The following is a 25,346-nucleotide window of genomic DNA, read 5'->3' as shown; positions in this document are numbered from 1 at the left end:
TAGTATAATGCCCTTGCTCTCTGCTTGAATAAGTCAGTCATCCAAGTAGGGATATATTTGAATTCCTTGTCTGCAAAATGCGATTACTGGTGCCAGGCATTTTGTGAAGACCCTGGGCGCAGTACATAAGCCGAAGGGCAGTGCACAGAATTGGTAATGCATTGAGAGCCAGCTATGAATCTGAGGTATCTTCTGCAAGATTGTCTAATTGGGACATGCAGGTATGCCTCCTTGAGGTCCAAAGTAACTAGCCAAGCCTTCTTGCCAGGCATGGGTAGAAGTTGCTGCAGTGTTAACATCTTGAATTTTGGAACATCCAGGAAAGTATTTAGGATTGACAAGTCCAGTATTGGTCTCCAGGCTTTGTCCTTTCTGGGAACCAGGAAGAGTCTTGAGAAAAATCCTTGTCCCTGTTCTTGCTGTGGTACTCTTTGAATAGCTCCCATCCATGTCCATGAGAGCAGCAATTTCTTTTTGTGCCTCTGCCCATTGGTTTTGTGGCAGGTCCGGCATACCTTTTCATCTTGGAAGGGTGTGAAAGTGGAACCTGTAGCCCTGAGAAACTATATTCAGTACCCATTTTTCCTGGGTAATCCTGTGCCAATTTTGTGCAAAAAGTGCTAGCTTTTCCCCTAGGGTTGCTGCCAAAAGGTAAGTGCTTGGTCTTTTTAGAGGAAAGTCATTGACACTGTTTACTATAAGGTTGTGATTTGTCTTCTCTTTTGGGAGCAGAAGCACCCCATTGTTTAGGTCTGTAGGAGCCTTGGGGCTGAGATCTGCCTCTTGGGTGTCTGTATCTGCCTCTTTGTGGCCTGTCTGACACTTGAAAGGACCAATTTTTTGAAGGCCAGTTTCTACTAAACCTAGGTGGTTGAACCTGTAAGAAATCCTTTACACCAAACAAAGTATCATGCTGTAATGGAGCATCCAATAATTTTATTTTAACATGTTCAGGTAAACTTTGTTCTTTTAACCAAGCATGCCTTTGAATAACAGAGCCTGTAATTGTGGCTCTGCAAGATGCCTCTAATGAATCAAAATGACATTGCAGAGTATATAAAAATCCATAAAAAACAAACGACTGCTGCAGCAACAGGTTAATGCCTCACTTCCACGATAAGTACAAATAAAATCCAACAAAGTATAAGCTGTAGGTGAGGCAATAGTGCTTCCTAGTGCATACAAGCAACGGCAGATCAGTCCATGTAAAAAGCAATTTAATTTTATTTTATAAAATAAAATTAAATTGCTTTTTACATGGACTGATCTGTCGTTGCTTGTATGCACTAGGAAGCACTATTGCCTCACCTACAGCTTATACTTTGTTGGATTTTAATTGCAGAGTATATGTTTTCCCACTTGTTCAGCTGCATGCAATAATTCCTGCATTTCCTTATTGTCAGGATTCTCTGAATTTGTAAGCATTTTCTGTTTTAACAAAGACATGAGGTACTGTTGATATTTAAGCATGTGAAACTGGCAGTTTAAAGCCCTTACAGCTAAAGTAGCAGAGGTGTAAACTTTTTCCCCCATCTATCAGAGGGAGCAAGGTTTTTAGCAGTGGAAGCCTTAACCCCTTTGGGACTCTGAGAAATTGTTTCAGGGTCAGCAGCAGGGTTCTTATAAAGAAATTTATGAGAGTCAGGGACCTTGTAATACCTGTCTGGCTTGACTGGTGAATCAGGAGACAGACTGGACTCAGAGAAAACATCATCCACTATATCAAGCACAGGGGGGATAGCTAAGGGCCTGTGTTGAGCCAGTAAAAGAAAATCTGAGCCTTTTCTTGGATTCTGAATAATCCTGGCTCTCCCAGTGGAAATGTTCCCTCATGGTGTGCAGAGTTTCCCCAAAAGAGTAATCCTCAGGTGGAGAGGCCGAAGGTATAGATTCTTCAGCATCAGAGTCCTCATAGGGAGGAAGAGAATAACCCTGATCTGAAGAGGAATCTGAGGAAATAGAAACCTGGTCAGAGGAATCACAGTCAGTGTCTTGCCTAGGCCTCTTATCAGGAGGGGGATGGGAACCCCTGATCAAAGTAATTAAGTCTTCGGCCATTTTAAGCATCTGTTTCTTTGGCATGGTTGCCTGTGCAGGAGAATGCTGTACTTGTTTCTTTGTCTTTAATGGTGTCTTTAACTGTACTTTAGCTGCTGCAGAGGATTTAATAGTAAGCTGTGAAGGTCTGAAAACACCCTCAGAAGCAGATGCCTGCTCAGCGGCTCCGGACCCATCTGAAGGAATATTTTCCATAGGCCCAATACCTTGAGTTTCCAGAAGCCTAGTTGTCTCCACGTGGAAGTCGGAAACGGCCTGTGGCTCTGAGGTAGCGGGTGTCAGGGGCTGCGAAAGCGCCTCATGGAGAACCGGCGAACCTGCGACTGGTCTAGAAGAGGCTTCGTTGTCGGTTTTGGCCCTCGGATGCCTGTCCTTTTCCTTGTCTTTGCGTTTTTTATGCATTCCGGTCGGTTGTTCCGACGGCATTATATAGTTAAACTTTCGGCTAAAGTAATATAATGCAAAATCAAACCGACGTTTAATAGTGCGTTTTTTGAATCTAGCACAAAACAACTAGTAACGTCGTGGTCAGGGCCTAGGCAAGGAATGCAGTAAGAATGAAAGTCCTTATGAGGTATTTGCTTCCCACAAGAAATACAACTGTTAACTTTTACTGACATCGGTCTGGAGCAAGAAAAAGTTTCCCCAACGGGGTACTTAGCTTTACTGAAGACTTCGGTTCTGAAACTCTATTTCGAAAATCTCAAGAGTCGGCCGACTGGCACTTGCGAACATCTTCTGCTTCAGGCACCGCGCGGCAAGAAAGACTGCAGAAAATGGCGTCAGTTGCATCTTTTATACCCCTGGTGCACTGACGTCAGGGAAGAAGCGATAGCAACCGATGCTGGACCTAGACTTTGGAACTCGGGCCGACTGCGGGTAGCCTGCCAAGCAGGATAACCCAAGTGTAAGGACTGCAACAGTGAAACACGATGAACATCTCCCTGGCTCCGTCAATTTAGACTTTTTAGATGGCTCCGATGCTGGAACCGAAGATTTTCTATTCACAGTTTTGGGAGCTGTCTGACCAAGTTCCAGCTGCTCCTGGAAGGAACTAGACATAAGACCCCCGTCTATCAATTTACATTTTCTCTCATGAAGAACCCTAGTACTGAAGGCATGGCAAAAAATACAGGGTTCTTGTAAATGAACCTCTCCCAGACAGTTCTTGTAAATTAGCCTCTCCCAGACAGTACACACAGCTAGTGTGACAGTCAGTCAATGACATTTTTTGTGAACATTTGTCACATTTCTTGAACCCAGAAGGGAGGTGTTCCTTATGTTCTCTATCTTTCTCTTTGGACATGCTGACAAGAAAACAAGGCTAACAACAATTACAATAACAATATAACTATAGCTAACAGCAAAGTTATGCAGAGAAGAACATTTTTTTTTTTTTTTTTTAAAGGGGAGAAGGACTAGCACTCAGGAAAGAAAGGCCTTCTAATTTATCAAAAAATCTTCTACTTAGCCAACGAGCCAGTAAGGAGACAACCTCAAAGCTTTTGGGACAAACGAGATCTGGGGAATTGCTGTGAGGCACCATGGGATAGGGGTTAGCCTCAAGTCAGTAAAAGCTCTCGAGCTTTAGTATCGGCCGAGTCAGAGCAGAGAATCTGCTCCGAACCCATCCAGCAAGAATTATGGCGAGATAGGACTACATAACATCATATTATTTTACTAAATTTGTTGATTATTGGATAAAACCCTCAGTGGTGAGCATTTCTCAGATTTGTAAAGACTCTTCGGATTTTTTAACGAAATTAGGAAATGTTTCCTTTCAGAGTGACTACCTATTGGTTACTATTGATGTATGTGACCTTTATTCAGTTATTCCCCATTATGTGGCTCGAAGATAGTCTGGTGGAAGTTTGACTTTTGTCACAGGATCGTATTAATACTATTTGTGCTCTTATGGAGATGATCCAGTCTAATAATTTTTTGAAGGACAACTGTTTAAGCAAATCAAGGGAGTAGCAATGGGGGCAGCTTGTGCCCCCAGTTTTGCCAATTAGGTGATGAGTTTTTGGGAAAAACATTATATTTTTGACTCCCCCTTTAGTTCTGGATTTGCGTTTTACACCTGCTTTCTGGACAATATTTTTATTGTCTGGAAGGATAGTGTGGATAGGCTCAATAGCTTTTTGCAATACATAAACTTAACTAAGCCTTTTTTGAGATTTGTTCATTCTTATAGTAATGAGAGAATTTCTTTTTTGGATGTTACTATCATTACGGACTGTGTTAGAAGGTGTTTTTCATCTACTAATTTTTGTAAACCCACTTTTTCTAACAGCTACCTTCATTTTGATAGCCATCATCCTTACTACCAGAAAAAATCAGTGGTAAAAGGCCAACTGGTTAGATTGGCCAGGATGATTTCTGAGACTGATTCTTTTGAAACAGAATGTGGTGTCCTCTTGAACATGTTTACAAAATGGGGGCATCCCTTGGAGTTTTTGAGACCCATTTTTGAAGAAGTTACTGTTAAAGAGAAATGATGTTTTTTACATGCCGTTGTTCCACAGTAATGGTATGACTGCAGCTATTGATTTTGTGGAATCTCAGAGGCCTACTTGTAAGAAAGTACAAGAAGTCCTTTATTTGTACTTATTCCCTAAATAGTCCCAAAATTGTACAAGTTATGCGACAAAACTGGCTACTGATATCGGTCATCCCGCAAATGTGTAAAATATTGGGTGATGGACCAACAGTTGTCTATAAGGAAGGGTTTTAGTTTTAAACTATTAGAGAGAGGGAATAAAGCTGTATTTAGTGGACGTGGGTCCAGTGGATTACAAGGTATGTTTAAATGTGGGTGTTGTAACATGTGTACTCATATTATGGTAAGGGGACAATTTGTCTTGAATGGACAAAAAATTTTTGTTAAGGGAAAGGATAATAGTTGTACCAAATGTGTTGTTTATGCAGCGTGCTGTTTATATTGTCCTGCCTATTATACAGGCAAGATTATAACACGTGTTAAAGACAGGATCTATAAGCATGAAAGGAATATTTTTAACAAGAGGGATACTAATGCATTGTATAAGCATATTGTTAAATTCCCTGAACACAAATTTGGTTATTTTGTGATAGAAGAACTTGAGAGATGAAAGGGGTAGAATCACTGAAGAGCATTTGTTATTTAGGGAACTCAAAATGCAACTTAGGCTCAATTCCTATGTGAAGCCTTGGTTGAAAGATGCCTGTTCTATTGCATCTATTTTACAGCTAAAACGTTTGGAATGTTAGTTGTTTTAATTACAAAGTACGCTGTTTTTAATTTTAATGTATACATATATTATATTACAGTATTTGTTCTAGATTATAGCATTTTTGCAAGTGATTTTAGATTTGTGCATCTTAATTAATTTCAATTAGCCTCTAATTGATCATGTGGCTTTGTTCAATTTATTTAAACTGTTGATTGGGCTGAGCTTTCAGTTCTGATGATGTCCTAATGAATGAAAGCGCTTAACTGCAAGTTTTTACTACTGTTTATGCTGGAATAAAGTCTTCAACCTTATTCTCTGGTGTTCACGGCTTCCTGGCTTGGTTCCTTCTTTTACTTTCTCTGCATATGTTTACTTTTCCATCTCACCACAATTCTTCAGGACTGTCTCTGCATTCTCTTTTTGTATTTGCTCCATAATATTCTGCAGGAAATATCTCCTTCATTTTCTGGCTCACTCTACACCATTTCTTTAAGCAAATCATCCTACAACCCTCCTGACTGGAGAGTTGCAATTATAAATCTATCACTTGCTGACTCATCTCCATCAAACAGGTTACTTGAAGCATTTCCTTAGAATCCTGCACACATTCGCCAGTCTCTGTATTTGCTCTGTCCTTCATTTCTTTCACCACTCCATCACCTCCTTCTCTCATCTGCCTCCATGTTTCTCCAGGCCACTTCTGCGCCTGGAATGGAAATGGGAAGTGCTCCTCCAAAATGGGTCTCACTAGCAACAATGAGTAGGGGAAGTTTCCTGATGCCCTGTATTAATTCCCCTAGTAGTATAAATACCACCTCAGGTTTCCCCTGAAAAGAAGCTGCTAGCATAGAGGGACTAACCCAGTCCACAAATGATAGTTAAATGAGTAAATAAACAAGAAAAAGGCTACTAAATGAGTGCTAATAAAGTGAATCTGTAGGAGAGGTTTATGTATTAGAGCACTAGGATGAGCAGATTTCAAATGAAATATGGAAAAAGGGTAAACCTTCTAGGTAGCGCACTGTGCACTAGACAGGCAGTAATGTAAGAAGAAAGGCAACTTGAACTATGGCAGTATTAGGGGAGGGGCATTGCAGTTTGATCTACTAATTCATAGCATAGGCACAGGAAATGAGATTGGGAAGAGTTTCCATAGACACTTTATACTATGAGAGATTAACTCAAAAGCAATACTGGTTGTTTGGGTGGGCATGCAGTATTATGGATCTCCATGGAAAACAATGGGATGGAAAAAGTTCTTAAACAGCTTATGCAACTCAAAAAAGCAATGAAAGAGGAGAAGGAACTGTGCTAGTCAGATTACTGTAAGGAGCAAAAACCAGAGGTACTTATTTTTAAATTCACATCAAGCAATGGGTGGGAGGATTCAACAAAGCTATAACTAGCCAGAGATGGAATCAGACAAACTTGTAGCCCACAGTATTTCATGCCTGCAAGCTCTGTAAAGCACAAAATAATGCATTAAAAACAAAATGATTTACAATGATTCAGAGTGAATATTAAAATAAATCAAGTGCAGCATGGTTGCTTACTTTTGCGGCAGAGAGATACTTAGCTTGACTTACGCTTGCTTAAAGGTGTAACCCAGAAATATTCCCAATCCAGGCAAGGCAAGCCATGATGATAACCAACAAATCCAAGGCACAGTGACATACAGAAATAAAACCAAGAGCAAGAAAGAGCAACCCAATCACTAAAACAGACAAAACTGGATGCATGAGCTTACAAAGCACAACACCCCTACCAGAGATGCTGTGAATTACTGCTTGGGCCTACTTACTAGGTTTAACAAAGCTGTTTTAGCTACAAAACAAAATTTACCTACAGAAAAAGATCAACACAACTGTAACAAGCCAAAGACAGACTCTGGCACTATACCTTGTGACTCAGTATTTCAGGTCTGCAATCTGTTTAAAGCTCAAAATAATGCACTTACAACAGAATGCTTTAAAAACAGTTCAGACTGATAACAAATCAAGTGCAACATATGTTTACTTAGTTTTCTGGTGTGTGTGTATTACAAACACATACATACAAGTACTTATACATACCAGTAAACAAATGCTCATTATTACACACATTTGCTAAAATTATCCATAATGACAAATGTCCACAAAAGCAGAAGTGTGGGGGTTACCTGTTCCATAACATCAAGCTGGGAATGTTCCGTCTCAAAAAGCTTGATTAGCAACTGTAGTACCTGAGGATGAAGTAACTGGTGGCATGTACTAATCTGTAATTGCAAACAAAGAATGAGGAGTTACAGGAACACCAGTGAAAATCAGCAAAGTGACATTTTGGACAAAACATGCATAGAAAAAATACACTGTACACTAAACTCATGTAGAATAGACGTACAAAACACAGGGTATAATGGTAGAATGTAACTACAAAACACAAAGATCTTAAGAAAAGAACGCATGCATTCATTCGTCATACCATTTAGAAAAACTAAGACTAAGCATCTCTCACATATTGCCAAGCAGCTTTTCAACTGTTACATTAAAAATTATGCACTTATGTGAGTGAGTCAGTGTGTCTGCACATACATATATGTATGTGCCACAAGCATGCATGCATACATCATGCATTTGGGGCACTCAAACAAATGGTGCAATGGAGACTTTTTAACCAAGTGCTGCAGCATACCTGGAACATTAGTAGCAGGGATGCAAGAGCAGCTATATACGTAGTGTAATAACAGTCTCTAAATGACATGGTTATATTAACTAATATTGCAAAAAAAAAGGGTCAGATATTTGCTGGTACTAAGTGGGTTGAGGAGATGGCCAACTCTGACCTACACCAGGAATCCATGCTAAAATGTGGGAGAGGATCTATTCACCAAATGAAATAAGTGCTTGCTATAACACCTGGCAGCCCTGATCAGTAAGCTACTGGCTGAACATTGTCCCAATACCCAAACAAACATTCTTACCTGGGATCTCTCTAAGAAAAAACAAGACACAAAAAGTACAGTTTTGTACCTACCATAAATGTAGATGTCCGATAGGTATGCATCTGCAGTCATAACATATGGGTTGTCCTGCCTCAGGCAGCCCTTCGGTCGGCCGGATTCCAAAGTCTGGGTCTGGCCTCGGCTGATGTCGCACTTTCCCCGACGTCAGAGTGTCTGGGGTATAAAAGCATCAGCCGACGCCATTTTCCTCAGTTTTTCTTGCCCCAGATGCCAGGTGCCCTCTAGGAAGGCTAAATTTGGATAAAGGCTGAAAAGTTCCAAACATTTGCAAAATTATATACATGTATAAACAAACAAATACACCATAATAGATTCCCCCAGCTAGCTAAAAGAGGGGTAAGTACCCTAGGAATACCACAGAGGGGTAGGAGGGAGGGTAATCCTGACTGCAGATGCATACCTATCGGACATCTACATTTATGGTAGGTACAAAACTGTACTATGTCCTTCAAGGATGAATCTGCAGTCATAACATATGGGTAGAATACCATAGCCAATCTGGGGGAGGAGGTACTAAGAAAAGGATGGTGTAGTTAAGATCCCCTGCAGGACTGCAGTAGCAAAACCTGCTCTGGATCTGGAGTATAAAGGTAGATTGTAATGCTTGGCAAATGTATGCATGGAGCTCCAAGTAGCAGCTTCTAAAATGTCCTTGGTAACCACGCCTCGTAGGAAGGCTGTAGTGGTGGCCGTGGCCCTTGTGGAATGAGGCCTGATGTTTTCAGGAACTGTCTTTCCATGAAAGGAGTAGCAAAATCGAATGCAATTTCCTATCCATTTTGAAATTGTCTGTTTGGAAACTGCTCTTCCTTGCACCCCAGTAGCATATGCTACAAAAAGTTGGTCAGTTTTTCTGCTAGTTTTTGTTCTGTCCAAGTAGTAGCGTAGTTGTCTGTGTATATCCAGGGTGTGCAAAAGTTTTTCCCCTCTATTCTGTGGATTAAGGAAGAACGTAGGCAAGTGAATAGCTTGGGTCAAGGATACCGTAGATACCACCTTTGGCATAAAAGTAGGATTGGTTCTTAGTGAAACTCTGTCCTGGTGGAAAATAAGCAATGGCTGCACTGCCATTAATGCTTGTAACTCAGATACTCTTCTTGCTGAAGTGATTGCCAGAAGGAATGCAGTTTTCCAAGACAGAAACTGTAGATCCACCGATGCTGCTGGTTCAGAAGGAGGAAGTGTCAGTTTCTCCAGCACAAAGTTGAGATCCCAAGCAGGTAGAGGGGGTCTTCTTGGAGGTTTAATATTTTTGATCCCTCTCAGAAATTGTCTGAGGAGAGGGTGCGAGAAGATAGGTGGATCCACATTGTATTCTGCTGAAATTGCTGAAGCATGAATCTTAATGGAAGAATAGGACAGGCCATTGTGGAACAATTCTGCTAAGTATTCTAGGATATGTGTTATGTTTGCCACTGTGACATCTGAGCCTTTTGATGTGCTCCAAATGAGAAATCTCTTCCATTTAGCGGAGTATGTCTTCCTTGTGGAAGGCCTGCGAGCCTCCAAGATAATGTCCTTCACCCTCTGAGATAAAACAGTTGGATTGGGATTTAAGGAATTTTCCAGGCAGTTAGCTGCAATGTTTTCAAGTTGGGATGCAGGGTCTTGAAATTGTTCTGCATCAGAAGAAGAGGCCATAGGGGGAGAGGCCATGATTTTGCCTGAGACATGCTTCTCAATAACGGATACCAGTGTTGCCTTGGCCAGTCTGGAGCTATTAGTATCACTCTTGGCTGTTCCTCCCTGATCTTCAGTAGAACCTTGTACATCAATGGGAGAGGTGGGAAGGCATATACTGTTAGGGCTTTCCAGCTGAAAGAGAGAGAGTCCACCCTCCAAGCTTGTGGGTGGTATGTCCTTGAGCAGAATGTCTTCAGTTGATGGTTGAGTGGGGAGGCGAACAGATCTATCTCCGGCATTCCCCATGTCTTTGCTATGAGTTGGATGTCGTCTGGGTGCAGCATCCATTCGTGTGCATCCATGGTAGTTCTGCTTAAGCTGTCCGCCAGTGTATTTTCTTTCCCTGGCACGAATTGGGACTGTAGTTGGATATTGAGATTCAGGCATAGTTCCTACAGATTCATAGCCATCCGGCAGAGGGTAAGAGTGTGTGCCTCCCTGCTTGTTTATGTACCACATAACCGTGGTGTTGTCTGTCCTTAACAGGTGGCCTTGTTGGAGGAAGGGTTTGAAGGCCTCGATTGCATGCCTCACTGCCAGCATTTCCTTTTGGTTTATGTGCATGCTTAGCTGTCCATGAGGCCATAGGCCTTGGATACATTTTCCCTCCATGTGTGCTCCCCATCCTCGGTCTGAGGCGTCCGTGGTGATGGTCTGCCTTGTTTTTGGTTTGTTGAAAGGCAACCCTCTGTTGGACTGGCAGGCCTGAGCCCACCACAGGAATTCCTTTTGAAGGCATGGAATGATTGGTATCATGGTTTCTAAACTGTGACTGTGTTGAGACCATACACTCCTTAGGTACCATTGTAATTTCCTCATATGCAGCCTGGCATGCGGTATCAGAATTATGCAGGATGCCATGTAACCCAGGGCCTGCAGGATTTTCCTTGCAGTAAGCTGAGTTTGTCTTGTCAGAATCATGAAGTAATCTGGAAGTTGTTTTTGTTTTCTTCTGTGAGAAAGGCCATTTGGGTGGTTGTGTCCAGATCTGCACCCAAAAGGTTATCCTTTGGGATGGTACTAGTCTTGACTTTTGGATGTTGACTGTGTATCCCAAGGTCTGTAGCAGGTGTATGGCATAGGCCAAGTCCTTTATCAAATTTCCTTGTTGTCCGCTTGTATTAGGCAGTCGTCCAGGTATGGGTAAATTTGAATTCCCTGTAGTCTGCAATGTGCAATTACTGATGCCAGGCATTTCGTGAATACTCTGGGCGCAGTAGATAAGCCAAAGGGCAATGCTGAGAATTGATAATGCTCTGATCCTGCAAGAAATCTGAGGTGTCTTCTGCAACTTGGTCGAATAGGGACGTGCAGGTATGCCTCCTTGAGATCTAGAGTCACCAGCCAAGACTCCTTGCCCAACATGGGAAGAAGTTGCTGTAGGGTCAGCATCTTGAATTTTGGCACAATGAGATAAGTGTTCAGTGCAGACAGATCGAGAATAGGTCTCCATTGATTTTCTTTTCTTGGTACAAGGAATAGTCTGGAGTAAAATCTTTGGCCTTGTTCTGAACATGGTACCTTTTCTATAGCTTTCATCTGAAGTAAATAGTTGATCTGTCTTAAAGCCTCTGCACTCTGATTTGGTGGCAGGTTTGGCATTCCGCTTCTTTTTGGCAAAGTGTGGAAGTGGAACCTGTATCCTTTGTCTATTATTTGCAGTGTCCATGTATCCTTTGCAATATAATGCCAGTTTTTTGAGAATAAAGCCAGCTTTCCGCCCAAGGGTGCTTCCAGTTGATCCCTGGTAGGCGGAATCAGAGTTAAGTCATTGAGCCTGTCATGGTGCAGTGGTAGTTGTTGTTGCTGTTGCACTACTCCTCTGGTTGGCAGGCTGCCACTGACGGCCTCTGTAGGAGCCCTTAGATTGACCTCTGCCTCTAGGGCGCCTGTTCCTGCCTCTCTGGGCTCTGTCCGAGTCTGGAAAGGACCAATTCTTAGTAGGCCAGTTTCTGCTGAATCTCGGTGGTTGTACTTGCACAGATTTTGCCTTTTCTTCAACCTTTTTTAAGATCTCCTGAGCAGAGGAGCCAAATAAATTTTGTTTCTCCATTGGAGCATCCAGGAGTTTAGCTTTAATATGGTCTGGCAAAGATTGTTCCTTCAGCCAGGCATGCCTACGAATGACTGCCCCAGTCATAGCTGATCTAAATGAAGCCTCCAGTGCATCATAGCCACATTTTAAGAAATGATTACTAACCTGTTGTGAATTGTGTACCAAATCCTGAAGGGATTTACGGTCTAGGGGTTCAGGAGAAGAAAGTTTCTTATTCAGTTCATCTAACAAATACTCTTGGTACTGTATCATATGAAATTGACAATTTAATGCCCTGACAGAAAGAGTTGCAGAAGTATACACCTTCTTTCCCCATCTTTCTAAAGCTCTAGACTCTCTTTCAGAGGGTAGAGGATTTTTGGCAGTAGCGGCCGCAACCCCTTTAGGGCCCTGAGAAATAGTTTCTGGGTCTCCAGAATGGGCTTTATACAGATGGAAATGAGAATCCGGGACCCTGTAGTATCTGTCTGGCAGGGGCCGGAGGAAGAGTATCAGGGGCTGTACTGACATCATTGTACACATCATCAATTACATTCAGAACAGGAGGTATAGCTAAGGGCCTATGTTGAGTCAAATGCAAAAAGGTCCTTAATCTTTTTCTAGAATCAGAGAAATCCTGACCTTGCCATTGAATATGCTCTCTCATGGAGTGTAGAGTCGCACCAAAGGAAAACTCTTCAGGAGGGGAGGCCGAAGGGATAGATTCCTCAGCATCTGAATCCTCATAAGGCGAGTAAGCCCCTTCCTGGTGGTCTGACAACTCAGACCCATCCGTGGAATCATCTGAAGAGTGTGGGTCAGAGGGGTCAGTCCTGGGCCTTTTGTCCGGAGGAGGGTGAGAGGCCCTGTCTGGGTGAGGTTGTGAACCCCTAATTAAGGAAATAAGGTCCTCAGCAAGGCTGAGGATCTGTGAACTAGAGGAAGGCCTCTGGGAGGTAGTTTTGGTAGGCAAAGCTTTAGATAGTTTGGCAGCTTTAGCCCTTGAAAAGGCCTTAATGGACATGGAAGCAGGGGGCCTAGCTGCCCCACGTGCAAGAGTAGAAATGTCCAAAGGTATGGTGTCGGACATTTCCTGAACACTGGTTTTGGTAGGAAGTTCTGTAGCCGACTCGGCCGGGGCCTCCCGGGCCTCGGTGGTCGGATGTATGGTTTCGGAAGAAGGAATCTCCGAGGACTCTGTTTCGGCCGAAACCGAGACACTCGCGGTAGGCCTAGCAGTGGTTTCAGCCGAAACCGCGGGCCGCGAGTGTCGGTCCTTTTCCTTGCATTTTTTCACCATATGCGAAGTCGGAGTCTCAGACGGCATTTTATAAGCAAAAGCGGCTCCAAAAAATTCCTCTGCAAACTCCGACCAACGTCTAAGAGTTCGTCGGTTGAAGGAAGCACAGGCTAAACAGGCCGATACATCGTGGTCTGGGCCTAAGCAAGGAAGGCAGTAGGAATGGAAATCCTTGTGAGGTATATGTTTCCCACAAGTTAAACAATTATTTACTTTGTCTGACATCGGCTGAGGCAAGAAAGAGTCCCCAATGGGGTACTTAGCTTTTTTTGAAGTCTTCGATAGCTGAATTCAATGGATCTGACCGACCGGCACTTGCAAACAGCTTCTGCTTCGGGCACCGCGCTGCAAGAAAGACTGGGGAAAATGGCGTTGGCTGATGCTTTTATACCCCAGACGCTCTGACGTCTGGGAAAGTGCGACATCAGCCGAGGCCAGACCCAGACTTTGGAATCCGGCCGACCGAAGGGCTGCCTGAGGCAGGACAACCCATATGTTATGACTGCAGATGCATCCTTGAAGGACATCCATGCAGTTTGCCAAAACAAAGGATTACATCACCATACAGGTTTACTGAGAAAATGTGGCTTGGTAGTGAACAACATAATGGTAACGATGCTGAATATTTTATGCATCAAGGAGATGAGGTAGAAGGCAGCACAGCAAAGATTACCGACATGAAATCAAGCATCTACTAATAGTGACAAGAGTAGAAATGCTGTGAAAATCATGGTGATAGTCTACAGAAGATGGTGAGGAATGTCATCAGAATCAGACACAAATAAAGATAGAGCAATCTTCACAGTTTAGACTGTTTCACAGGTCTGTGATAAGAGGGCATTAGGACAGCAGTTCTATGACCTCCTTGACAAAATGGGGCAAAATCTGTCTTCGTACTACATAACCTGAATACTTACATCAGACTAGACAAAACTGTATATTAGGACTGTCAGAATCCACATGGTAAAGGCAAAAGGAATAACAATGGGAAGGCCATTCTGCACTTTTTCTCTTGTAAAGATCAAGATGGTGGCCAACAAAAGGTTCATCAAAAGAAACCATCAAGATCACATACAACAGTAAACAGTATACAACTTAGGTAGACATTTTTCAAGGAAAGGAAAGGGCACTGGGGTTGAATCAAAGATTGCAAAGTCATCCCTAGTGAAACAGTTGTCCTCCAGCATAAACCACTTGTGGCCACAAATAGCTAGAAGTACTGCTACCACAAGACTCTAAGATCAGAGACCAGGCTGAAGACCTGGAAACTGACTGCAGCAAAACCATGTATTCAATGAAATACTCATGGCTTTAGCTCCTCAGGATGTAAGAGGAAATATGAGAAGCAAAGGAAAAATGTCAGTGTTTCAAAACAGTATGTGTAAAGATACCAGCAGCAATTTGCTCACTAGTCCAGAAGGCATCAAGGGCAGACAGGAGTACTTTTAAAGAAGCTTCTGAATCAAGAAAACCACATAGAAGCTGTACTGACATACACACAGCCTATTACAAATTGGAAGAAGAACCTGGTCCCGAAGTAGTATGAAGTGCACTAGGGAAAATATACTCTGGTATAGCATTAAGCTCACATGAAATAACAATAGGCATGAGGAAAACTATCAGGTGCATTAGGGAAGAATTATATTGTCAGGGTACTCATCTCAGCATGGAGAAAGACCAAGAAGTGTGTGAGTGTGTATGGACGTGCACCTGATGTATACCAAATGACTGGAGAATAAGCAGTCTAATACCACTGCACAAAAACAAATTGGATATACACAACTGCAGGCTATACACAGGCATCGTACTCCTATCACACAGCATTAAAGTGCTTGAAACGGTAACTGGTAAAATGAATAAACAGAGTAGTAGAATGTAAGATAGCAGATGGGCAGCTCAGACTGGGAAGCAGCACAACCAATGTGATGTTTGCAGAGAGATATGGAGATGAGAAATAGTCTAGCTAGGCATTCAACAAGGAGACAAAAAAAGAAGTTGCGTACCTACCATAACTTTTGATGTTTGTAGTCCATCTTGCCCTTCATTCTTACTCTTGGGATCGGAGCCAAAGCATGGCTCCGACTCGGCCAGACTCTAGCTCGAAAACTTCTGGTTGGCGTGTGGCTATGAGGTATCCCGTGATGCATCACTAACACAGCCCAGATCTTGTTTGCTGCAAGGAGAAACATACAGAGACAAAGAACAAACCAAGTTGAAAGGACTACCATAACGAAACGAACAGGAGACGCACTAACCCCAGGTCCTCATGGAGGGGCCAGGAGGGTGGGTTCGTAAGCATGAAGGGCGATATGGACTACAAACATCGAACGTGATGGTAGGTATATAACTTCTTTATGTTCTGTAGTCCTATCTCTCCTTCATTCTTACTCTTGGGACAGCGTACCTAGCACCTTCATCTTGGGTGGCTCATTGGAAAATGCTCCTGAGTACTGTGGAACCAAAGGAAGATCTGTTCCTGGAAGCTATATCCAATCTGTAATGAGTAATGAATGTATGAGGTGAAGCCCATGTTGCTGCAGCACAAATGTTGTCTACTGGAATTTTAGCCTGAAAAGCTACAGAGGTAGACACAGACCTGGTAGAATGAGCTTTCACCTTGAAGGGAAGAGCTTTGCCACTGGATGAATAGACAAAGGAAATGCAGCTGGAAATCCAGTGAGATAATGTGACTTTAAAAACTGGAAGACCCTTCCTAGTATCTGAAAAGGAAACAATTGATCTGACCTGAAATCTTTGGTTCTGTCCAGATAAACACACAATTGTCTATGCACATCCAGCTGGTGAAAGTTGCACTCTGCCTTGTTAGAAAAATTAGGGAAGAATACAGACATTCATTGGCTTGAGAAGAACCCTTAGGAATAAAGGAAGGGTTTGTCCGTAAGGAGACCCTATCTTTGTGAAACTCCAAATAAGGGGGCTTAATGGAAAGAGCTTGCAGTTTAGAGACCCTTCTTGCAGAAGTGATGACCACTAAAAATATAGTTTTCAAAGATAAAGACTTCAGGTCACATTTAGCTGAAGGTTCAAAGGGCTTGACGTAAGTTTATGGAGAACAAAGTTCAAATCCCATGGTGTCACCGGATTCATGACTGGGGGTCTTAACAAGGTGGTCCCTTTAAGGAAGGCTCTACACAGCCTATGAACCATAACATTAGGTTCATTGGCCAAATGAAAGGTGGAAATGGCTGCCAATTGAACTTTAATAGTGGCAAGCTGCTGAACCTTGGTTGAATAACTGAGAAAGTAAGTCTAAAATGGCAAAAATGGGAGCTGTGTAAGGATCCAGGTTTCTCTCACGGGCCCAAAAGGAGAATTTTTTCCATTTACTGGTATCAATTTTTCTGGTAGAAGGTTTGTGAGAGGACGTCAGGATGTGTACAACATCGGGAGCAAAGTCATGAAGCCTGACTAGGGATGGAATTGGAGCAGCCAAGCTGTCAAGTTGAGGGTGTGGAGCAAGGGATGGAACACCCCTGACATATGCGTCAGCAAATCTGGCACTGGGTCCAGAGACCACGGTTCATCCATTAGATGAGGTGTGAGAAAGGGGAACCAAATCTGCCAAGGCCAGTAAGGAGCAATTAGGATCATTTTGCTTCCCAAGGATATTGCTTTCTGAATTACCTTCGATATATGAGGGGGAAAAGAGGGAAAGCATAGAGAAGTCTCGAGGGCCAATTGTGAACAAGTGCATCTCTTGGTGTTTCCCCTTCCAGGGGAATCGAGGTGAAGTAGCTGCTGCATTTGGCATTGAGGGGGGTGGCTAACAGATCGCAGCAAGGCTGACCCCATTTGCGAAAGATATGTTCCGCAATGTGTGTGTTCAGAGACCACTTGTGAGGCATCAGGATAACCCTGCTGAGCCTGTCGGCTATGATGTTGGATTTCCCCGGGATGTGCGTTGCGACCAGAAAGCGGTGGGAAGACACTGCCACACTTGAAGGGCTTCTCTGCAGAGGGGGTAAGATTTGGTCCCTCCTCGTTTATGTACCACACCACTGACATATTGCTTGAGTGGATCGCAATCGTCCCTAAAGGGAGAAAGCTGTGAAGTGCTTGCAACGCTAGAAGCATTGCTTTCATCTCCAAGACGTTGATATGCAAATGAGCCTCGTGTTCCTGCCAAATACCTTGGACTGTTCTCCCTAGATAATGCCCCCCCCCCACCTGAGAGACATCCATGGTGACAGTGGCAACTGGGGGGGGGGGGGCAAATGGTCTGCCTGTGTTTAGATTGCTGGTCTGGGTCCACCAGCGAAGATCCTGCTTGCACAAATCTGTTATCAGGATGGGGAGAGAAAGAGGTAGATACTGCAGTAACCATTGGGCAAAAAGTAACCATTGTAGGACCCTCATGTGCAGTCTGGCTAATGGAACAAGAAGTTATGTACTCACCATAACGTTCGATGTATGTAGTCCATTGCGACTCACATTCTAACCCATGGTTCGGAGCAGACTCGGCCATAATCTAGCTCGAAGTCTTTCAATTGGCTGGGCAAAGAGGTATCCCATGCTGCACTGCTCCCTTTCCCCAGATCTTGTTTGCGGCAAGCTCAATCACTCACCTTCCATACACAACACATAGAGAAGGAAAAAAGTACAGTTTTGTACCTACCATAAATGTAGATGTCCGATAGGTATGCATCTGCAGTCATAACATATGGGTTGTCCTGCCTCAGGCAGCCCTTCGGTTGGCCGGATTCCAAAGTCTGGGTCTGGCCTCGGCTGATGTCACACTTTCCCCGACGTCAGAGTGTCTGGGGTATAAAAGCATCAGCCGACGCCATTTTCCTCAGTTTTTCTTGCCCCAGATGCCAGGTGCCCTCTAGGAAGGCTAAATTTGGATAAAGGCTGAAAAGTTCCAAACATTTGCAAATTATATACATATATAAACAAACAAACAAATACACCATAATAGATTCCCCCAGGTAGCTGAAAGAGGGGTAAGCACCCTAGGAATACCACAGAGGGGAAGGAGGGTGGGTAATCCTGACTGCAGATGCATACCTATCGGACATCTACATTTATGGTAGGTACAAAACTGTACTATGTCCTTCAAGGATGCATCTGCAGTCATAACATACGGGTAGAATACCATAGCCAATCTGGGGGAGGAGGTACTAAGAGAATTATGGTGTAGTTAAGATCCCCTGCAGTACTGCAGTTGCAAACCCTGCTCGGGATCTGGAGTATAAAGGTAGATTGTAATGCTTGGCAAATGTATGCACGGAGCTCCAAGTAGCAGCTTCTAAAATGTCCTTGGTAGCCACCCCTCGTAGGAAAGCTGTAGTGGTGGCTGTGGCCCTTGTGGAGTGAGGCCTGATATTTTCAGGAACTGTCTTTCCATGAAAGGAGTAGCAAAAATGAATGCAATTTCCTATCCATTTTGAAATTGTCTGTTTGTAAATTACTCTTCCTTGCACCCCAGTTGCATATGCTACAAAAAGTTGGTCAGTTTTTCTGTTAGTTTTAGTTCTGTCCAAATAGTAGCGTAGTTGTCTGTGTATATCCAAGGTGTGCAAATTTTTTCCCCTTTGTGCTGTGGGTTAGGGAAGAACATAGGCAAGTGAATAGCTTGGTTCAAGGATACCCTAGATACCACCTTTGGCATGAAAGTAGGATTGGTTCTCAGTGACACTCTATCCTGGTGAAAAATAAGAAAAGGTTGCACTGCCATTAATGCCTGTAACTCAGATACTCTTCTTGCTGAAGTGATTGCCAGAAGGAATGCAGTTTTCCAAGATAAAAACTGGAGGTCTGCTGAAGCTGCTGGTTCAAAAGGAGGTAGTGTCAGTTTTTCCAGCACAAAATTGAGATCCCACGCAGGTAGGGGGGGTCTTCTTGGAGGTTTAACATTTTTGATCCCTCTCAAAAATTGTCTGAGAAGAGGGTGTGAGAAGATAGGTGGATCCATGTTGTATTCTGCTGAAATTGCTGAAGCATGAATCTTAATGGATGAATAAGACAGGCCATTGTGGAACAATTCTGCTAAGTATTCTAGGATGTGTGCTAGGTTTGCCACTGTGACATCTGTGCCCTTTGATGCGCTCCAAATGAGAAATCTCTTCCATTTAACTGAGTATGTCTTTCTTGTGGAAGGTCTGCGAGCCTCCAGGATAATGTCCTTCACCCTCTGAGATAAAACAGTTTGGTTGGGCTTTAAGGAATCTTCCAGGAAGTTAGCTGCAATGTTTTCAAGTTGGGATGCAGGGTCTTGAAATTGTTCTGCGTTAGAAGAAGAGGCCATAGGGGAAGAGGCCATGAGTTTGCCTGAGACATGCTTCTCAATAGCGGGTACCAATGTTGTCTTGGCCAGTCCAGAGCTATTAGTATGACTTTTGGCTGTTCCTCCCTGATCTTCATTAGAACCTAGTACATCAATGGGAGAGGTGGAAAGGCATATACTGTTAGCATTCCAGCTGAGAGAGAGAGAGTCCACCCTCCAGGCTTGTGGGTGGTATGTCCTTGAGCAGAATTTCTTCAGTTGGTGGTTGAGTGGGGAGGCGAACAGATCTATCTCTGGGATTCCCCATTTCTTTGTTATGAGTTTGAAGATGTCTGGATGCAGCATCCATTCGTGTGCATCCATGGTAGTTCTGCTTAAGCTGTCTGCTAGTGTATTCTCTTTTCCTGGTACGAATTTGACCTGCAGCTGGATATTGAGATTCAGGCATAGGTTCCACAGATTCATAGCCATCCGGCATAGAGGGTAGGAATGTGTGCCTCCCTGTTTATGTACCACATGACCGTGGTGTTGTCTGTCCGTATTAACAGATGCCCTTGCTGGAGGAAGGGTCTGAATGCCTCGATTGCATGCCTTACTGCCAGCATTTCCTTTTGGTTTATGTGCATGCTTAGTTGCCCTTGAGGCCATAGGCCTTGGATACGTTTGTCCTCCATGTGTGCTCCCCATCCTCGGTCTGAGGCGTCCGTGGTGATGGTCTGCCTTGTTTTTGGTTTGTTGAAAGGCAACCCTCTGTTGGACTGGCAGGCCTGAGCCCACCACAGGAATTCCTTTTGAAGGCATGGAATGATTTGAATCATGGTTTCTAGACTGAGACTGTGTTGAGACCATACATTCCTTAGGTAACATTGTAATTTCCTCATATGCAACCTGGCATGTGGAATTAAAATTATGCAGGATGCCATGTAACCCAGGGCCTGCAGGACTTTCCTTGCAGTAAGCTGAGTTTGTCTTGTCAGAGTCATGAAGTAATCTGGAAGTTGTTTTTGTTTTTCTTCTGTGAGAAAAGCCATCTGAGTGATTGTGTCCAGATCCGCACCCAAAAAGGTTATCCTTTGGGATGGTGCTAGTCTTGACTTTTGGATGTTGACTGTGTATCCCAAGGTTTGTAGCAGGTGTATGGCATAGGTCAAGTCCTTTAACAATTTTTTTTTGTTGTCCGCTTGTATTAGGCAGTCGTCCAGGTATGGATAAATTTGAATTCCCTGAAGTCTGCAGTGTGCAATTACTGATGCCAGGCATTTCGTGAATACTCTGGGTGCAGTAGATAAGCCAAAGGGCAATGCTGAGAATTGATAATGCTCTGATCCTGCAAGAAATCTGAGGTGTCTTCTGCAATCTGGTCGGATAGGGACGTGCAGGTATGCCTCCTTGAGATCTAGTGTCACCAGCCAAGACTCCTTGCCCAACATGGGAAGAAGTTGCTGTAGGGTCAGCATTTTGAATTTTGGCACAATGAGATAAGTGATCAGTGCGGACAGGTCGAATATAGGCCTCCATTGGTTTTCTTTTCTTGGCACAAGAAATAGTCTGGAGTAAAATCCTTGGCCTTGTTCTGTAGATGGTACCCTTTCTATAGATTCTTCTGCATCTGAATCCTCATAAGGCGAGTAGGCCCCTTCCTGGTGGTCTGACAAATCAGATCCATCCGTGGAGTAATCTGAGGAGTGAGGTTCAGAGGGGTCAGTCCTGGGCCTTTTGTCTGGAGGAGGTTGGGAGGCCCTGTCTGGGTGAGGTTGGGAACCCCTAATTAATGAGATAAGGTCCTCAGCAAGACTGAGGATCTGAGAACTAGAGGAAGGCCTCTGGGATGTAGATGTGGCAGGCAAAGCTTTTGAAAGTTTGGCAGCTTTAGCCCTGGAGAAGGCCTTAATAGACATAGAAGCTGGGGGCCTAGCTGCCCCACGTGCAGGGGTAGAAATGTCCAAAAGTATGGTGTCGGACAAATCCTGAACACTAGCTTCGGTAGGGAGTTCTGAAGCCGACTCAGCCGGGGCCTCTCTGGCCTCGGTGGTCGGAGGTATGGTTTCGGTAGTAGGAATAGCCGTGGACTCGGTTTCAGCGAACGGAGACACTCGCGGTAGGCCTAGCCGTGGTTTCAGCGAAACCGCGGGCTGCAGTGTCGGTCCTTTTCCTTGCGTTTTGACCATATGCGAAGTCGGAGTCTCCGACGGCATTTTATAAGCAAAAGCGGTTCCAAAAAACTCCTCTGCAAACTCCGACCGACGTCTAAGAGTCCATCGGTTGAAGGAGGCACAGGCTAAACAAGCTGATACGTCGTGGTCTGGGCCTAAGCAAGGAAGGCAGTAAGAATGGAATTCCTTATGAGGTATTTGTTTCCCACAAGTTAAACAATTATTTACTTTGACATCGGCTGAGGCAAGAAAGAGTCCCCAACGGGGTGCTTAGCTTTTTTCGAAGTCTTCGGTAGCTGAAAACTCTGGATTTGACCGACCGGCACTTGCGAACAGCTTCTGCTTCGGGCACCGCATGGCAAGAAAGACTGAGGAAAATGGCGTTGGCTGATGCTTTTATACCCCAGACACTCTGACGTCGGGGAAAGTGCGACATCAGCCGAGGCCAGACCCAGACTTTGGAATCCGGCCGACCGAAGGGCTGCCTGAGGCAGGACAACCCATATGTTATGACTGCAGATGCATCCTTGAAGGACATCATTCCAATAATAAAAGGAGTGCTGAAACAAGAACTAACCTCTAGGCCCTCCAGGAAGGGGGAAGGTGGGGGGGGGGGGTAAGTAAGAATGTGAGGCGAGCTGGACTACATACATTGAATGTTATGGTGAGTATATAACTTCTTGATGTTATGTAGTCCAATCTCGCCTACATTCTTACTCGTGGGGACAGCTTCCCAAGCACCTGAACCCTGGGAGACTCAGTGGAAAATACTCATGAGCACTGTGGAACCAAAGGAAGATGATCTGCCTCTGGATATCAAATCCAATTTGTAGTGAGTAATAAAGGTGAGAGGAGATGCCCATGTAGCTGCAGCACAAATACCATCCATAGACATCCTGGCCTGAAATGCTGTAGAGGTAGACATCGAACGGATAGAATGAGCCTTCACTCTAAATGGTAACTCCTTACCACCTGAGGCGTAAATGAAGGAAATACAACTAGAGATCCATCTAGACAAGGTCACTTTGGAAACAGGAGACCCAATCCTATTTTCTGAAAATGAGGCAAATAGCTGATCCGATTTTCTAAGATCCTTCGTTCTATGCAAATAAAAATGCAACGGTCTATGAACATCCAGCTGGTGAAATTTAAATTCTGCCTTATTAGAAAACTCTGGAAAAAAATACGGGCAGTTCAATAGATTGGTTGAGATTACTAACCAAAGCCACTTTCAGCATAAAGGAAGGGTTTGGTCTGAGGGAAACCCTGTCCTTGTGAAATATCAAGTAAGGCAGTCTGATTGACAAGGCCTGGAGCTCCAAGACACGTCTAAGCTGAAGTGATGGCTACCAAAAAGATTGTCTTCCAAGTCAAATATTTCAATTCACAAGTAGCTGCAGGCTCAAAGGGGGATGAAGTGAGACATTGTAGCACAAAATTTAGGTCCCAAGGCATGACCAGGTCAAAGACTGGAGAGCGAAGCAACATAGTGCCCTTCAAGAATGCCTTAAAGTCTATGCGCCATTAGACTGGGTTCATTAGCGATGTGAAAAGTGAAAATAGCCGCCAACTGGACTTTAATGGTTGCAGCTGCTGACCCCTGATTGAAAAGCATGGAGAGAAATTCCAGAACTTAAGAAATTGGAGCTGTACAAGGATCAATTTGTCTTGCATGAGCCCAGATGGAGAATCTTTTCCATTTACTGGAATAAATCTTTCTGGTCGAAGACTTATGGGAAGAAGACAGAAAATGAACCACTTCCGGAGAAAAATGATGAAGCCTGATTAGTGATGGAACTGGAGTAGCCAGGCTGTCGACCAGAGGGCCTGAAGAGAGGGATGGAACTGCCCTGACATATGAGTCAGTAGATCTGGCTGTGGGTCCAGAATCCAGGGGTCGTCCATGAGACAGGGATGGAGAAAGGGGAACCACATTTGACGAGGCCAATGTGAAACAATCAGAAACATTCCACTTCCCAAGGATTGCGCTTTCTGAATAACCTTTGTCAGCAGAGGAACAGGCGGGAAGGCATAAAGTAGACCGGGGGGCCAATCGTGAACTACAGCGTCACTGGGTGACTCCCCCTGAGGAGGGATAAGGGTGAAGTACCTGCTGCACTTGGTATTGAGGGGACTGGCAAATGGGGTCAGCCTTGCTGCGACCTATCTGTGGAAAATCTGCTCCGCAGCCTGACTGTTCAGGGACCACTCGTGAGGCATCACAGCAACAGCACAACTAGATAGAGGCCAAGGGTACTAGCTGCTAGTTCAAGGGTCTAGGGAACTATTAAAGGGGCGGTGAATACCGTACAATGTGGCTGGGCTAATATATGCCTTCGGGCAGATATCCCAGTACCAACCTATGAACCTATCAGAATAGCTCTGCTCAACCTGTCAGCGATCACGTTGGACTTCCCCGGAATGTGGGTTGTTACAAGAAAACTTTGGGAAGACACTGCCCACTGCCACACTCGAATGGCCTCTCTGCAAAGGCGATACGACTTGGTTCCTCCCTGTTTGTTCAGATACCTTACCACCGACATATTGACCGAGTGGATCGCAGTTGTCCCAAGAGGAAGAAAAGCTCTGAAGTGCTTGCAACGCTAGTAGCACTGCTCTCATCTCCAAGATATTGCTATGCAGATGTATCTCGTGTTCCTGTCACGTGCCTTGGACTGTTCTGCCGAGATAATGCCCCCCTACCCAATCTGGGAGGCATCCATGGTCACTGTGGCAACAGGAGGGGATGGGACAAAGGGCTTTCCCGCATTGAGGTTGCTGGTGTGAAGCCACCAGCGTAGATCTTGCTTGCACTTGTCTGTGATTATTACAAGATGACAAAGCGGAAGATGCTGTAGAGACCACTGGGCGAAGAGCCACCATTGAAGGAGCCTCATGTGTAGCCTCGCAAGAGGAACCAGCATAACTGTTGCAGCCATCGTCCCTAACAATTTGAGAACCGTTTTTGCCTTTACTTTTTTCAGAGGGAGCAATGCGTAAACCTGTTGTTGCAAACCCTGAATCATTTCTTGGGAGTAAAAACGCCCTCATGAGCACGGTGTCTAACTCGGCGCCTATAAAGGTGACATGCTGCAAGGGCAACAAGGCAGACTTTTCCCAGTTTAGAGTGATACCCAATTGTTGACACCAGCTTAATAGTGGCATCTCTGGTCTGTATTAGCAAATACCACACAAGGACCTCTAACTCAAACGGCCCTGACAGGAAAGAAGGGAAGGACTAGGTCCTCCAACTTAAACAGCCCTAGCCCGGAGGGATAGGGTACCTAAAAAACAAAACGAACACAGAAGGGAAACAGATAACAAATGGAGGACTAGGCCCTCTAACTGAAATGGGACTAGCACGTTGGGAGATAGCTAATGGGATACCAAGACAAATACTACGACAAAGGCCACGAAAGGCCGCACAAAGAAGCTTCCACAAATCAACAACACACACCTAGCTATGAAAATAGCTTTTGAACCAACAATTTTGGTCAAAGAAGATGAAAAGTTATACTTAGCCACAGCCAAGAGCGAGACCACGTCTGAGCTTTACGAGCGGCAAACGAGATCTGGGGAAAGGAAGCAGTGCAGCATGGGAAACCTCTTAGCCCAGCCAATTGAAAGACTTCGAGCTAGAGCATGGCCAAGTCA

The 25,346-nt window shown here is 44.2% G+C and overlaps 1 protein-coding gene across 3 annotated transcripts in view; it reads right to left on the bottom strand.

The window, feature by feature from the left end:
- NELFCD (negative elongation factor complex member C/D) overlaps window positions 1–25,346 on the bottom strand; it is a 1,198,759-nt gene that overhangs the window by 302,316 nt on the left and 871,097 nt on the right. For all 3 annotated transcript variants that reach the window (XM_044089975.1, XM_044089974.1, XM_044089973.1), the window contains one exon: window positions 7,432–7,527. In XM_044089975.1, the coding sequence (XP_043945910.1) occupies window positions 7,432–7,527 (96 nt within the window). The remainder of the gene's footprint in view (window positions 1–7,431; window positions 7,528–25,346) is intronic.

The sequence above is a fragment of the Protopterus annectens genome, chromosome 12.part0 (assembly GCF_019279795.1).
Source record: "Protopterus annectens isolate FY-2018-M chromosome 12.part0, PAN1.0, whole genome shotgun sequence".
Taxonomy (NCBI): Eukaryota; Metazoa; Chordata; order Ceratodontiformes; family Protopteridae; genus Protopterus; species Protopterus annectens.
This window is presented reverse-complemented; position numbering and strand designations above follow the sequence as displayed.